Below are 13788 nucleotides of genomic sequence, written 5' to 3'. Positions count from 1 at the left end.
CTCCCCCCCCCTCCTCCGTCTCTGCGGATGACTTCGTCAACCATTTTGAAAAGAAGGTTGACGATATCCGATCCTCGTTTGCTAAGTCAAACGACACCGCTGGTCCTGCTCACACTGCCCTACCCTGTGCTTTGACCTCTTTCTCCCCTCTCTCTCCAAATGAAATCTCGCGTCTTGTGACGGCCGGCCGCCCAACAACCTGCCCACTTGACCCTATCCCCTCCTCTCTTCTCCAGACCATTTCCGGAGACCTTCTCCCCTTCATCACCTCGCTCATCAACTCATCCTTGACCGCTGGCTACGTCCCTTCCGTCTTCAAGAGAGCGAGAGTTGCACCCCTTCTGAAAAAACCTACACTCGATCCCTCCGATGTCAACAACTACAGACCAGTATCCCTTCTTTCTTTTCTCTCCAAAACTCTTGAACGTGCCGTCCTTGGCCAGCTCTCCTGCTATCTCTCTCAGAATGACCTTCTTGATCCTAATCAGTCAGGTTTCAAGACTGGGCATTCAACTGAGACTGCTCTTCTCTGTGTCACGGAGGCTCTCCGCACTGCTAAAGCTAACTCTCTCTCCTCTGCTCTCATCCTTCTAGACCTAACTGCTGCCTTTGATACTGTGAACCATCAGATCCTCCTCTCCACCCTCTCCGAGTTGGGTATCTCCGGCGCGGCCCACGCTTGGATTGCGTCCTACCTGACAGGTCGCTCCTACCAGGTGGCGTGGCGAGAATCTGTCTCCGCACCATGCGCTCTCACCACTGGTGTCCGCCAGGGCTCTGTTCTAGGCCCTCTCCTATTCTCGCTATACACCAAGTCACTTGGCTCTGTCATATCCTCACATGGTCTCTCCTATCATTGCTATGCAGACGACAAACAATTAATCTTCTCCTTTCCCCCTTCTGATAACCAGGCGGCGAATCGCATCTCTGCATGTCTGTCAGACATATCAGTGTGGATGACGGATCACCAGCTCAAGCTGAACCTCGGCAAGACGGAGCTGCTCTTCCTCCCGGGGAAGGACTGCCCGTTCCATGATCTCGCCATCACGGTTGACAACTCCCTTGTGTCCTCCTCCCAGAGTGCTAAGAACCTTGGCGTGATCCTGGACAACACCCTGTCGTTCTCCACTAACATCAAGGTGGTGACCCGATCCTGTAGGTTCATGCTCTACAACATTCGCAGAGTACGACCCTGCCTCACACAGGAAGCGGCGCAGGTCCTAATCCAGGCACTTGTCATCTCCCGTCTGGATTACTGCAACTCGCTGTTGGCTGGGCTCCCTGCCTGTGCCATTAAACCCCTACAACTCATCCAGAACGCCGCAGCCCGTCTGGTGTTCAACCTTCCCAAGTTCTCTCACGTCACCCCGCTCCTCCGCTCTCTCCACTGGCTTCCAGTTGAAGCTCGCATCCGCTACAAGACCATGGTGATTGCCTACGGAGCTGTGAAGGGAACGGCACCTCCATACCTTCAGGCTCTGATCAGGCCCTACACCCAAACAAGGGCACTGCGTTCATCCACCTCTGGCCTGCTGGCCCCCCTACCTCTGAGGAAGCACAGTTCCCGCTCAGTCCAGTCAAAACTGTTCGCTGCTCTGGCACCCCAATGGTGGAACAAGTTCCCTCACGACGCCAGGACAGTGGAGTCAATCACCACCTTCCGGAGACACCTGAAACCCCACCTCTTTAAGGAATACCTAGGATAGGATAAAGTAATCCTTCTAACCCCCCCCTTAAAAGATTTAGATGCACTATTGTAAAGTGGTTGTTCCACTGGATATCATAAGGTGAATGCACCAATTTGTAAGTCGCTCTGGATAAGAGCGTCTGCTAAATGACTTAAATGTAAATGTAAATGTAAATGTAATTTCACCTTTATTTAACCAGGTAGGCTAGTTGAGAACAAGTTCTCATTTGCATCTGCGACCTGCCAAGATAAAGAAAAGCAGTTCGACACATACAACAACACAGAGTTACACATGGAATAAAAAAACATACAATCAATAATACAGTAGAAAAATCTATATACAGCATGTGCAAATGAGGTAGGATAAGAGAGGTACGGGAAGACAGGTCTGGAGGGAACCAAGTGCTATATCTATTTAGTTCTACATTTCTTTGAATGGAGCCTGCTTATTTAAGAATAACCAGGCATCCTCTGCAGACGGGATGAGGTCAATGTCATTCCAGGTCAATTAGAAAGGCCTGTTCGCAGAAGTGTTTTAGGGAGCGTTTGACAGTGATGAGGGGTGGTCGTTTGACCGCAGACCCATTAAGGATGCAGGCAATGAGGCAGTGATCGCTGAGATCTTGGTTGAGAACAGCAGAGGTGTATTTGGAGGGCGAGTTAGTTAGGATGATATCTATGAGGGTGCCCGTGTTTACGGATTTGGGGTTGTACCTGGTAGGTTCATTGATAATTTGTGTGAGATTGAGGGCATCAAACTTAGATTGTAGGATGGCCGGGGTGTTAAGGATGTCCCAGTTTAGGTCACCTAGCAGCACGAGTTCAGAAGATAGATGGGGGGCAATCAATTCACATATGGTGTCCAGGGCACAGCTGGGGGCAGAGGGTGGTCTATAGCAAGCTTCAACAGTGAGAGACTTGTTTCTGGAAAGGTACATTTTTAGAAGTAGAAGCTTGAATTGTTTTAGTACAGACCTTGATAATAAGATAGAACTCTGCAGGCTATCTCTGCAGTGGATTGCAACACCGCCCCCTTTGGCAGTTCTATCTTGGTGGAAAACGTTATAGTTAGGGATGGAAATTTCAGCGTTTTTGGTGGTTTTCCTTAGCCAGGATTCAGACATGGCTAAGACATCCTAGGTATTGAGTAATGAAGAGAGAGATATAGTCTCTAGAGACTTTTAAACCAGGTGATGTCATCGCACATGTGGGAGGTGGAACAACATGGTTGGTTAAGGTTAAGGCATTTTGAGCAGGGCTATAGGCTCTACAGTGAAATAAGACAGTACTCACTAACCAGGACAGTAATGTACAAGGCATATTGATATTGATATTAGGGAGAGGCATGCGTAGCCAAGTGATCGTATGGGTCCAGTGAGTGGTTGGGCTGGCTGGGGACACGACGATTCAGACAGTTAGCAGGCCGGTGCTAGCAAGCTAGCAGTTAGCAGGCTGGGGCTAGCAAGCTAGCATATAGGCCTTAGAGGGACGTCGCGATGGGGGAAAAGTCTGTTTTTGCCTCCTCGTGCAGTGACATCGATAGACCAGTCGTGGAATTTGTAGGGTTCCAAGTAGCAGAGGGGTCCAAGTCCAATTGGCAAAATTGGCATCGTGGTCCAAGAAACTGGCCGGTGGATCAGCTAACAGTCCAATATGCTATAGATAGCTAGCAGGCGGCGGTTAGCAAAATGGGCCGTCAGGGGACGTCGCGCCTGAGGGACCTGTTGGGATCCTCGGGCATTGTGTAAGTCTATGGAATGGGGTGAGAACCACGAGGCTCCTAGGTTTTGAATTATTGAAGTCAATGTACCCAATGAATTCGCCAGACATAGGCTATTTCTTATACACAACAACGTGTAACTGTGACTAAACTGGCCATTGTTTTATTAGAAAAAATATAGCCCTTTATAATGTCCACTTATGTAGATATGCTGTATATAGCATCTTAACGTTTTTAAACAAAATAGATAAAGAATTTGTCCAGCCTTTGCTGCTACGCTTGCAGATATGCATAATATAACACCTTATAGTTGCATTGTATTGACATTCCCAGCCTTATTTACAGTCGTCCGTTTTTTGTTCAAAATATCAAGTCATTGAAACTGAAACACTGCATCCCGAATGGGTGGCGGCAGCAAACAATGTACTAGGCCAGCCATAATTTACAACCTGATCAAAATATTATTTGGACTACCAAGAAATGTATTGGTGAATTATATTAATCATGCATTGAACTGCATCCATCTATTCTGCCAACAATGCCTTACTGTACAACATGGAATTTTGAGTCAAATAGAACCTATTTTTAAAACCTCTTATAAAGTTGGTTTTGAAGCATAAACTGGGAATTTGATATGTTTTACTGATATTATGATTGTCCGTTTGTTTCATATCTGCAAAGTAGTTCAAATGCTGTCAGTTCCAGTTTAAATACTTCAAAATCAAATAATTATACAGTAGTTGGTTCTCTGAGCTTGACACCAATTAGCACAAAGGAAAAATGTGACCTGTAATTGTTTTTTTTCTATGTGCCAGAATTGAATTTGTGCCTCTTTTTCCAAGAAGGATCATAGTGATTGTATTATTATGATTGTATCAGGATTTGTTCTCACCTTTGTAATCTACCTGAACTTTAGGCTTTCCTCCGTCGCTGACCACCTTGAAGGGCCAGTGCTTCATGTCGGCTTGCACGACCTGATCGTTGAACTTTCGGCCAATCAGGCGTTTGGCGTCAAAAACGGTGTTGTTGGGGTTCATGGCCACCTGGTTCTTTGCTGCGTCTCCGATGAGTCTCTCGGTGTCTGTGAAGGCCACATAGCTGGGTGTGGTCCTGTTGCCCTGGTCGTTGGCGATGATCTCCACTTTGCCATGCTGGAACACCCCCACACAGGAGTAGGTGGTGCCCAGGTCAATGCCGATAGACGGGCCTTTAGCTGATGACATCTTGATGGTTTGGAGTTAGTTGCCTACAAATTAATGAAATAATATTTTAGAAATTGATATTATTCTACGAAAACCTAGCTGCAAGTAATGTCAATCTCCACCAACAGAGATGTCAACCTAAATATACTTGAATAACAACCTGACCTGGGTTCAAATACATACATATTTAAGTATTTGTAATTTTTATTTTCTATGTATTTGATTATTTTCAAATAATGTAGCCACTTCTATTTAAAGTATTTTCTAATAATTTTATTTAAATACTATTTGAAACTATTTTCAAATACTTGTCTCAAAATACATTTCAAATGCAACTAGGAACAAACAATCCTGGGTTGAAATGCATGGAATATTTAAATATTTAAATTTTAAAATACACTTGTCTGTGAATTTTTGTATTTTCAAATACATGGTAATACTTTCCAAATGTATTTCCAAACACATTCCAATTTTCAACTACTTATATTTCAAAATGTACTGGCATTTTAAAGTCCTTGAAAAACAACAATAAGCATTTAAACCCAGGTCTGAAAACAACACTGTTGTCAATGTTTGTGTTATATTAGTGTTATATATATATACTGCTCAAAAAAATAAAGTGAACACTTAAACAACACAATGTAACTCCAAGTCAATCACACTTCTGTGAAATCAAACTGTCCACTTAGGAAGCAACACTGATTGACAATAAATTTCACATGCTGTTGTGCAAATGGAATAGACAACAGGTGGAAATTATAGGCAATTAGCAAGACACCCCCAATAAAGGAGTGGTTCTGCAGGTGGGGACCACAGACCACTTCTCAGTTCCTATGCTTCCTGGCTGCTGTTTTGGTCACTTTTGAATGCTGGCGGTGCTTTCACTCTAGTGGTAGCATGAGACGGAGTCTGCAACCCACACAAGTGGCTCAGGTAGTGCAGCTCATCCAGGATGGCACATCAATGCGAGCTGTGGCAAGAAGGTTTGCTGTGTCTGTCAGTGTAGTGTCCAGAGCATGGAGGCGCTACCAGGAGACAGGCCAGTACATCAGGAGACGTGGAGGAGGCCGTAGGAGGGCAACAACCCAGCAGCAGGACCGCTACCTCCGCCTTTGTGCAAGGAGGAGCAGGAGGAGCACTGCCAGAGCCCTGCAAAATGACCTCCAGCAGGCCACAAATGTGCATGTGTCTCCTCAAACGGTCAGAAACAGATTCCATGAGGGTGGTATGAGGGCCCGACATCCACAGGTGGGGGTTGTGCTTACAGCCCAACACCGTGCAGGACGTTTGGCATTTGCCACAGAACACCAAGATTGGAAAATTCGCCACTGGCGCCCTGTGCTCTTCACAGATGAAAGCAGGTTCACACTGAGCACGTGACAGACGTGACAGAGTCTGGAGACGCCGTGGAGAACGTTCTGCTGCCTGCAACATCCTCCAGCATGACCGGTTTGGCGGTGGGTCAGTCATGGTGTGGGGTGGCATTTCTTTGGGGGGCCGCACAGCCCTCCATGTGTCAGCAGTTCCTGCAAGAGGAAGGCATTGATCCCCAGACCTGAATCCAATTGAGCACATCTGGGACATCATGTCTCGCTCCATCCACCAACGCCACGTTGCACCATAGACTGTCCAGGAGTTGGCGGATGCTTTAGTCCAGGTCTGGGAGGAGATCCCTCAGGAGACCATCCGCCACCTCATCAGGAGCATGCCCAGGCGTTGTAGGGAGGTCATACAGGCACGTGGAGGCCACACACACTACTGAGCCTCATTTTGACTTGTTTTAAGGACATTACATCAAAGTTGGATCAGCCTGTAGTGTGGTTTTCCACTTTAATTTTGAGTATGACTCCAAATCCAGACCTCCATGGGTTGATAAATTGGATTTCCATTGATTATTTTTGTGTGATTTTGTTGTCAGCACATTCAACTATGTAAAGAAAAAAGTATTTAATAAGATTATTTCTTTCATTCAGATCTAGGATGTGTTGTTTAAGTGTTCCCTTTATTTTTTTGAGCAGTATATATTAGTGTAATACACTAATACTGGCCAGGCAGATATTCAGTGGGGTTTAACAAAGACAATGGCAGACACAATCATTTCTGCTAATCTATTACAGAGAAACTCTTTTCCCAACAGGCCTACATTTTTTCTGCGGGCTCTCCTTCACTGCAGCCAACGAGTCAGTAAAACATTTAAACGTGTTAACCCTCGCAAGGCTGCAGGCCCAGACGGCATCCCCGGCCGCGTCCTCAGAGCATGCGCAGACCAGCTGGCTGGTGTGTTTACAGTCATATTCAATCAATCCTTATCCCAGTCTGCTGTCCCCACATGCTTCAAGAGGGCCACCATTGTTCCTGTTCCCAAGAAAGCTAAGGTAACTGAGGTAAATGACTACCGCCCTGTAGCACTTACTTCCGTCATCATGAAGTGCTTTGACAGACTAGTCAAGGACCATATCACCTCCACCCTACCTGACACCCTAGACCCACTCCAATTTGCTTACCGACCCAATAGGTCCACAGACGACGCAATCGCCATCACACTGCACACTGCCCTAACCCCTCTGGACAAGAGGATTACCTATGTAAGAATGCTGTTCATCGATTACAGCTCAGCATTTAACACCATAGTACCCTCCAAACTCGTCATTAAGCTCGAGACCCTGGGTCTCGACCCCGCCCTGTGCAACTGGGTCCTGGACTTCCTGACGGGCCGCCCCCAGGTGGTGAGGGTAGGTAACAACATCTCCACCCCGCTGATCCTCAACACTGGGTCCCCACAAGGGTGCGTTCTCAGCCCCCTCCTGTACTCCCTGTTCACCCATGACTGCGTGGCCATGCACGCATCCAACTCAATCATCAAGTTTGCAGACGACACTACAGTGGTAGGCTTGATTACCAACAACGACGAGACGGCCTACAGGGAGGAGGTGAGGGCCCCTCGGAGTGTGGTGTCAGGAAAATAACCTCACACTCAATGTCAAGAAAACAAAAGAGATGATCGTGGACTTCAGGAAACAGCAGAGGAAGCAGCCCCCTATCTACATTGACGGGACAGTAGTGGAGAGGGTGGAGAGTTTTAAGTTCCTCGGCATACACATCACGGACAAACTGATATGGTCCACCCACACAGACAGCGTGGTGAAGAAGGCGCAGCAGCGCCTCTTCAACCTCAGGAGGCTGAAGAAATTCGGCTTGTCACCAAAAACACTTGTCACACAAACTTTTACAGATGCACAATCGAGAGCATCCTGTCGGGCTGTATCACCGCCTGGTACGGCAGCTGCTCCGCCCATAACCGGAAGGCTCTCCAGAGGGTAGTGAGGTCTGCACAACGCATCACCGGGTGCAAACTACCTGCCCTCCAGGACACCTACACCACCCAATGTCACAGGAAGGCCAAAAAGATCATCAAGGACAGCAACCACCCGAGCCACTGCCTGTTCACCCCACTACCATCCAGAAGGCGAGGTCAGTACAGGTGCATCAAACCTGGAACCGAGAGACTGAAAAACAGCTTCTATCTCAAGGCCATCAGACTGTTAAACAGCCATCACTAACATTGAGGGGCTGCTGCCAACATACTGACTCAACTCAAGCCACTTTAATAATGGGACAATTGATGAAATCAATTTATCACTTGCCACTTTATATTATTTATATTAGATAATGTTTACATAACCTACATTATTCATCTCATATGCATATACTGTACGCCATACCATCTACTGCATCTTGCCATCTTGATGTAATTAGATGTATCACTAGCCACTTTAAACAATGCCACTTTATATAATGTTTTCATAACCTACATTACTCATCTCATATGTATACACTGTACTCTACACCTTCTACTGCATCTTGTCATCCTGATGTAATGTATCACTAGCCACCTTAAACAATGCTGCTTTATATGTTTTCATACCCTACAATACTCATCTCATATGTATATACTGTACTCCATACCATCTATTACATCTTGCCTATGCCGTTGGGCCATCACTCATTTATATATTTTTATGTACATATTCATATTCATTCCTTTACACTTGTGTGTACAAGGTAGTTGTTGTGGAATTGGTAGATTAATTGTTAGATATTACTGCATGGTCGGAACTAGAAGCACAAGCATTTCGCTACACTTGCATTAACACCTGCTAACCATGTGTATGTGACAAATAAATTTGATTTGAAGACCAGAGTGATTGTATCATATGTTATCGCTGAATAAAGAGTTGATAAGCTAAACATTGTGGCCATTAGGGTGTCTTCACTTGTTCTCCTATCTCTGGTGGTTTAGTCATCAAAGAAAGTTTTGTTTACAATATTTCATGGTATTGTGTAAAAAAATATTATAAAAATGTGAATACTGAATGTGTTATGATGAGAAGGAATTCAAGAAAACAGCCAACTGACCTAGAAACATATTTAAATACATTTTATTTGCAATGTCCAGCAATGCAATATGGTATGAAACAACAGATTTACAGTGTGTTTTCTTTTATCTTTCAGTATGTTTATCTAGTGTCATCTTTACAGTACAACCAATAAATATATAGAGCACTTCCTAAATAGCACTGAGCCATAAAAATGCATTAACATTTTAACCAGTAGAAATAAGTATAAGTACAACGTTTTTCCTGAATAGCAAATTGTATGCAGTGATACTAATGCATTTTGAAAAGTCCTTTATACAAGTCCCTCACTTCAGTCAACCTCTTCAATGGTTGGGCCTTGGGAGCTGGCACCAGAGCTGGTCCGTGCCTGATCTCCACAGCAACCTGTGGGCATCCCTCCCTGCTGGTACAGCTTGGTAATTATAGGCTGGCATACTTTCTCCAGCTCCTTTAGCTGATGCTCATACTCCTCTTTGTCACCCAGCTGGTTGTTCTCCAACCAGGAAATGGTCTGGTCGCACCTGTCCACCACTTTCTTTTTGTCCTCCTCGCTGATCTTGCCTTTCATGTTGTCGTCCTCCACGCTGCTCTTCATATTGAAGGCGTACGACTCCAGGGAGTTCTTGGCTGCTATCTTCTCCCTCTGTGCTTCATCCTCAGCTTTGTATTTGTCAGCGTCCTGCACCATCCTCTCAATATCCTCTTTGCTGAGCCGGCCCTTGTCGTTGGTGATGGTGATCTTGTTCTCTTTGCCCGTACTCTTGTCCACCGCTGATACGTTCAGAATGCCGTTGGCGTCGATGTCAAAGGTCACCTCGATCTGAGGGACTCCTCGTGGGGCAGGGGGGATCCCAGAGAGCTCAAACTTCCCCAGGAGGTTGTTGTCCTTGGTCATGGCTCTCTCTCCCTCATAGACCTGGATCATGACCCCGGGCTGGTTGTCGGAGTAAGTGGTGAAGGTCTGGGTCTGTTTGGATGGGATGGTGGTGTTGCGTTTGATCAGGGCGGTCATGACCCCTCCGGCGGTTTCGATGCCCAGGGACAGGGGAGCCACATCCAGCAGCAGCAGGTCCTGGACGTTCTCAGACTTGTCGCCAGACAAGATGGCCGCCTGGATGGCAGCGCCGTAGGCCACCGCCTCGTCTGGGTTGATGCTCTTGTTTAGCTCTCGGCCGTTGAAAAAGTCCTGCAGGAGCTTCTGGACCTTGGGGATCCGGGTGGAGCCTCCGACCAGGACGACATCGTGGATTTGGGCCTTGTCCATCTTGGCATCCCCGAGGGCTTTCTCCACAGGCTCCAGGGTTCCCCTGAAGAGGTCGGAACACATCTCCTCAAAACGAGCCCTGGTGATGGAGGTGTAGAAGTCGATGCCCTCAAAGAGGGAGTCAATCTCAATGCTGGCCTGGGAGCTGGAGGACAGTGTTCTCTTGGCCCTCTCGCAGGCTGTCCTCAGCCTCCTCAGAGCCCGCTTGTTCTGGCTGATGTCCTTCTTGTGTTTCCTCTTGAACTCCTCCACAAAGTGACTAACCAGGCGGTTGTCAAAGTCCTCCCCGCCCAGGTGAGTGTCTCCAGCCGTGGCCTTCACCTCAAAGATCCCATCCTCGATGGTCAGGATGGACACGTCAAAGGTGCCCCCACCCAGGTCAAAAATCAGGACGTTGCGTTCTCTGGACATGCCTTTGTCCATGCCGTAGGCGATGGCTGCCGCAGTGGGCTCGTTGATGATTCTCAGCACATTCAGCCCAGCGATCACTCCAGCGTCCTTAGTGGCCTGTCTCTGTGAATCGTTGAAGTAGGCAGGGACTGTGATGACTGCATTGGACACCTTCTGGCCCAGGTAAGCCTCAGCGATCTCCCTCATCTTCACCAGGACCATGGAGGAGATCTCCTCTGGGTTGAAGGATTTGTTCTCACCTTTGTAATCTACCTGAACTTTAGGCTTTCCTCCGTCGCTGACCACCTTGAAGGGCCAGTGCTTCATGTCGGCTTGCACGACCTGATCGTTGAACTTTCGGCCAATCAGGCGTTTGGCGTCAAAAACGGTGTTGTTGGGGTTCATGGCCACCTGGTTCTTTGCTGCGTCTCCGATGAGTCTCTCGGTGTCTGTGAAGGCCACATAGCTGGGTGTGGTCCTGTTGCCCTGGTCGTTGGCGATGATCTCCACTTTGCCATGCTGGAACACCCCCACACAGGAGTAGGTGGTGCCCAGGTCAATGCCGATAGACGGGCCTTTAGCTGATGACATCTTGATGGTTTGGAGTTAGTTGCCTACAAATTAATGAAATAATATTTTAGAAATTGATATTATTCTACGAAAACCTAGCTGCAAGTAATGTCAATCTCCACCAACAGAGATTTCAACCTAAATATACTTGAATAACAACCTGACCTGGGTTCAAATACATGCGTATTTAAGTATTTGTAATTCTGATTTTCTATGTATTTGAATATTTTCAAATAATGTAGCCACTTCTATTTAAAGTATTTGAAAGTATTTTCTAATAATAAAAATAAAAAAATACTATGTGAAACTATTTTCAAATACTTGTCTCCAAATACATCTCAAATGCAACTAGAAACAAACAATCCTGGGTTGAAATGAATGGAATATTTACATATTTTAATTTTAAAATACACTTGTCTGTGTATTTCAGTATTTTCAAATACATGGTAATACTTTCCAAATGTATTTCCAAACACATTCCAATATTCAACTACTTATATTTCAAAATGTACTGGTATTTTAATGTCCTTGAAAAACAATAATAAGCATTTGAACCCAGGTCTGAAAACAACACTGTTGTCAATGTTTGTGTTATATTAGTGTTTTATATATATATATATATATATTAGTGTTATACACTAATACTGCCCAGGCACATATTCAGTGGGGTTTAACAAAGACAATGGCAGACACAATCATTTCTGTTAATCTATTACATAGAAACTCTTTTCACAACAGGCCTACATTTTTTTCTATGAACACTCCTGAATAATATTGTGTTATCTTCACAGAATTAGAGCAGATTTTCTTAAAATGAAGAAATAAGTATTTATAATAAAATAATAATATGCTACAAAAAAAGGAATGTAGGCCTAGTCTGTCCAATTAAATAACATAATACATGTTATTATAATATTCTATCTTTAGAATATTATTTCTTCATTAGATAACCAAATATTCTGGCATAATGTTACAGCTAAATCGGCTATGTCCACACAACCAACATAGCATCATTTTTTATTCTATCAAGTTCATAACTCACAGCCATTATGAAAATAGGGTACTGAATTAATTTCCCTTTACTTACAGTTTATGAATGTAGAGGTCTGTTGAAAGTGTCTCTTCTCTTTTCTTGCTTTCTTTCTCGTTGAGTCGATGTTTGAATCTGAATGTACTTCACCAGAATATATACCATCCCCATTGCCTAAAAAATATCACTCATGATTTCTAGCCATTTCTCGAACTTTCCGACTACATTGCTCATGAGAGCGCAGCAATCCTGTGCAATGACGCAGGCTGCGAGGCGTATGCATTGGAAGCACAGCAAATGAAAGTTCTCGTTCTTCCAGAGCGTTCGGGAGGCGCGGAGAACTGTCCAGAACGCACACACACAGCACACTAATAGTGAAACCATTATTTGTATTGATTAAAACGATCAAAAACCGTTAATGATTCAAATTTACACACAAATGAAACAGCATCCGGTTCAACCTTATTCAGTCGACATTTCAGTCTATAGGCTACACTGCAGTTCCTCAACAGTTCACGAGATGTCAGTCTATAAACATTTTCTCACTAATGAATAATAGACATGTATTGTAAGAGAATTGAGTGCCTACTGCACAGGTGGTATGTGCAACTCACCACAAGTTAATGTGCCTCCTGGGAAGATCATTTTTTTCTATTAAAGCCAGAATATTTAAGCTATCCAGTATTAATTGTTAAATGAAAGACAAATGATGAACACGCCGGCTAATCCTTCTCTATTGTATTCTAGTCAATGCTATTCTGTTCTATACCATTCTAGTCTAGCCTTTTCCGTACTGATGGTCTATCAGTTCACATTTGCTTACCATCATGGGGATATCTTGTTCATGCTAAGCAAATGTGAACTGCTTGTGACATTCTCCTGTGAATTTTAATTACAAAAAACACAAATGGTAGCTAAAGTATTTGCTAATATACATTGCATTCGGAAAGTATTCAGACCCCTTGACTTTTTCCACATTTTATTACTTTACAGCCTTATTCGAAAAATGTATGAAATTATTATTTTTCATCATCAATCAACACACAATACCTTATAATGACAAAGCAAAAACAGTTTTTTTGAAATTGTTGCATATTTATTCAAAATAAAAACAGAAATACCTTATTTATTCAGCCCTATTCAGCCCTGGATACTTATGAGAGTAGATGTGCTCCAAGATTCCCTCTGCTGGTCCAATTGAGCATTAATGGCAACAAAGGCTGACAGTAAAATACTATGATTTCACGCACTTTAAGTTGCCTTACCATACCGCACAGCACCGCAGTACAATGCAACTACTAAATGAGGACACACTTCACACTATATACGCAGCAGGGCCGGTTGGTGCCGTTCAAGATTATGGAGGCGCCCCCCCTTGGGTTGTGCTGTGGCGGAGATCTTTGTGGGCTATACTCGGCCTTGTCTTTGGACGGTAAGTTGGTGGTTGGAGACATCCCTCTAGTGGTGTGGGGGCTGTGCTTTGGCAAAGTTGGTGGGGTTATATCCTGCCTGTTTGGCCCTGTCCGGG

General features: G+C 44.8%; 2 protein-coding genes across 2 annotated transcripts; both read right to left on the bottom strand.

Annotated features, from left to right (window-relative positions):
* Positions 1–4267: 4267 nt before the first annotated feature.
* Positions 4268–4688, bottom strand: LOC106607284 (heat shock 70 kDa protein-like). Its single transcript, XM_014204094.2, has one exon. The coding sequence runs from the start codon at positions 4628–4630 to the stop codon at positions 4283–4285; it is 348 nt and encodes a 115-aa protein (XP_014059569.2). The 5' UTR covers positions 4631–4688; the 3' UTR covers positions 4268–4282.
* Positions 4689–9032: 4344 nt separating this feature from the next.
* LOC123743448 (heat shock 70 kDa protein) lies at positions 9033–12760 on the bottom strand. Its single transcript, XM_045720590.1, has 2 exons — positions 12318–12760; positions 9033–11274 (listed from the first exon to the last, which is right to left on the bottom strand). The coding sequence occupies exon 2, from the start codon at positions 11249–11251 to the stop codon at positions 9317–9319; it is 1935 nt and encodes a 644-aa protein (XP_045576546.1). The 5' UTR covers positions 11252–11274; positions 12318–12760; the 3' UTR covers positions 9033–9316.
* Between the last annotated feature and the right edge of the window lie 1028 nt (positions 12761–13788).

This window comes from Salmo salar, chromosome ssa06 (genome assembly GCF_905237065.1).
Source record: "Salmo salar chromosome ssa06, Ssal_v3.1, whole genome shotgun sequence".
NCBI classification, from domain to species: domain Eukaryota; kingdom Metazoa; phylum Chordata; class Actinopteri; order Salmoniformes; family Salmonidae; genus Salmo; species Salmo salar.
This window is presented reverse-complemented; position numbering and strand designations above follow the sequence as displayed.

What these genes read in the sequence shown, in the direction of transcription:
- LOC106607284 (XM_014204094.2), bottom strand. Translation starts at nt 4,630, where the DNA reads ATGTCATCAGCTAAAGGCCCGTCTATCGGCATTGACCTGGGCACCACC.
- LOC123743448 (XM_045720590.1), bottom strand. Translation starts at nt 11,251, where the DNA reads ATGTCATCAGCTAAAGGCCCGTCTATCGGCATTGACCTGGGCACCACC.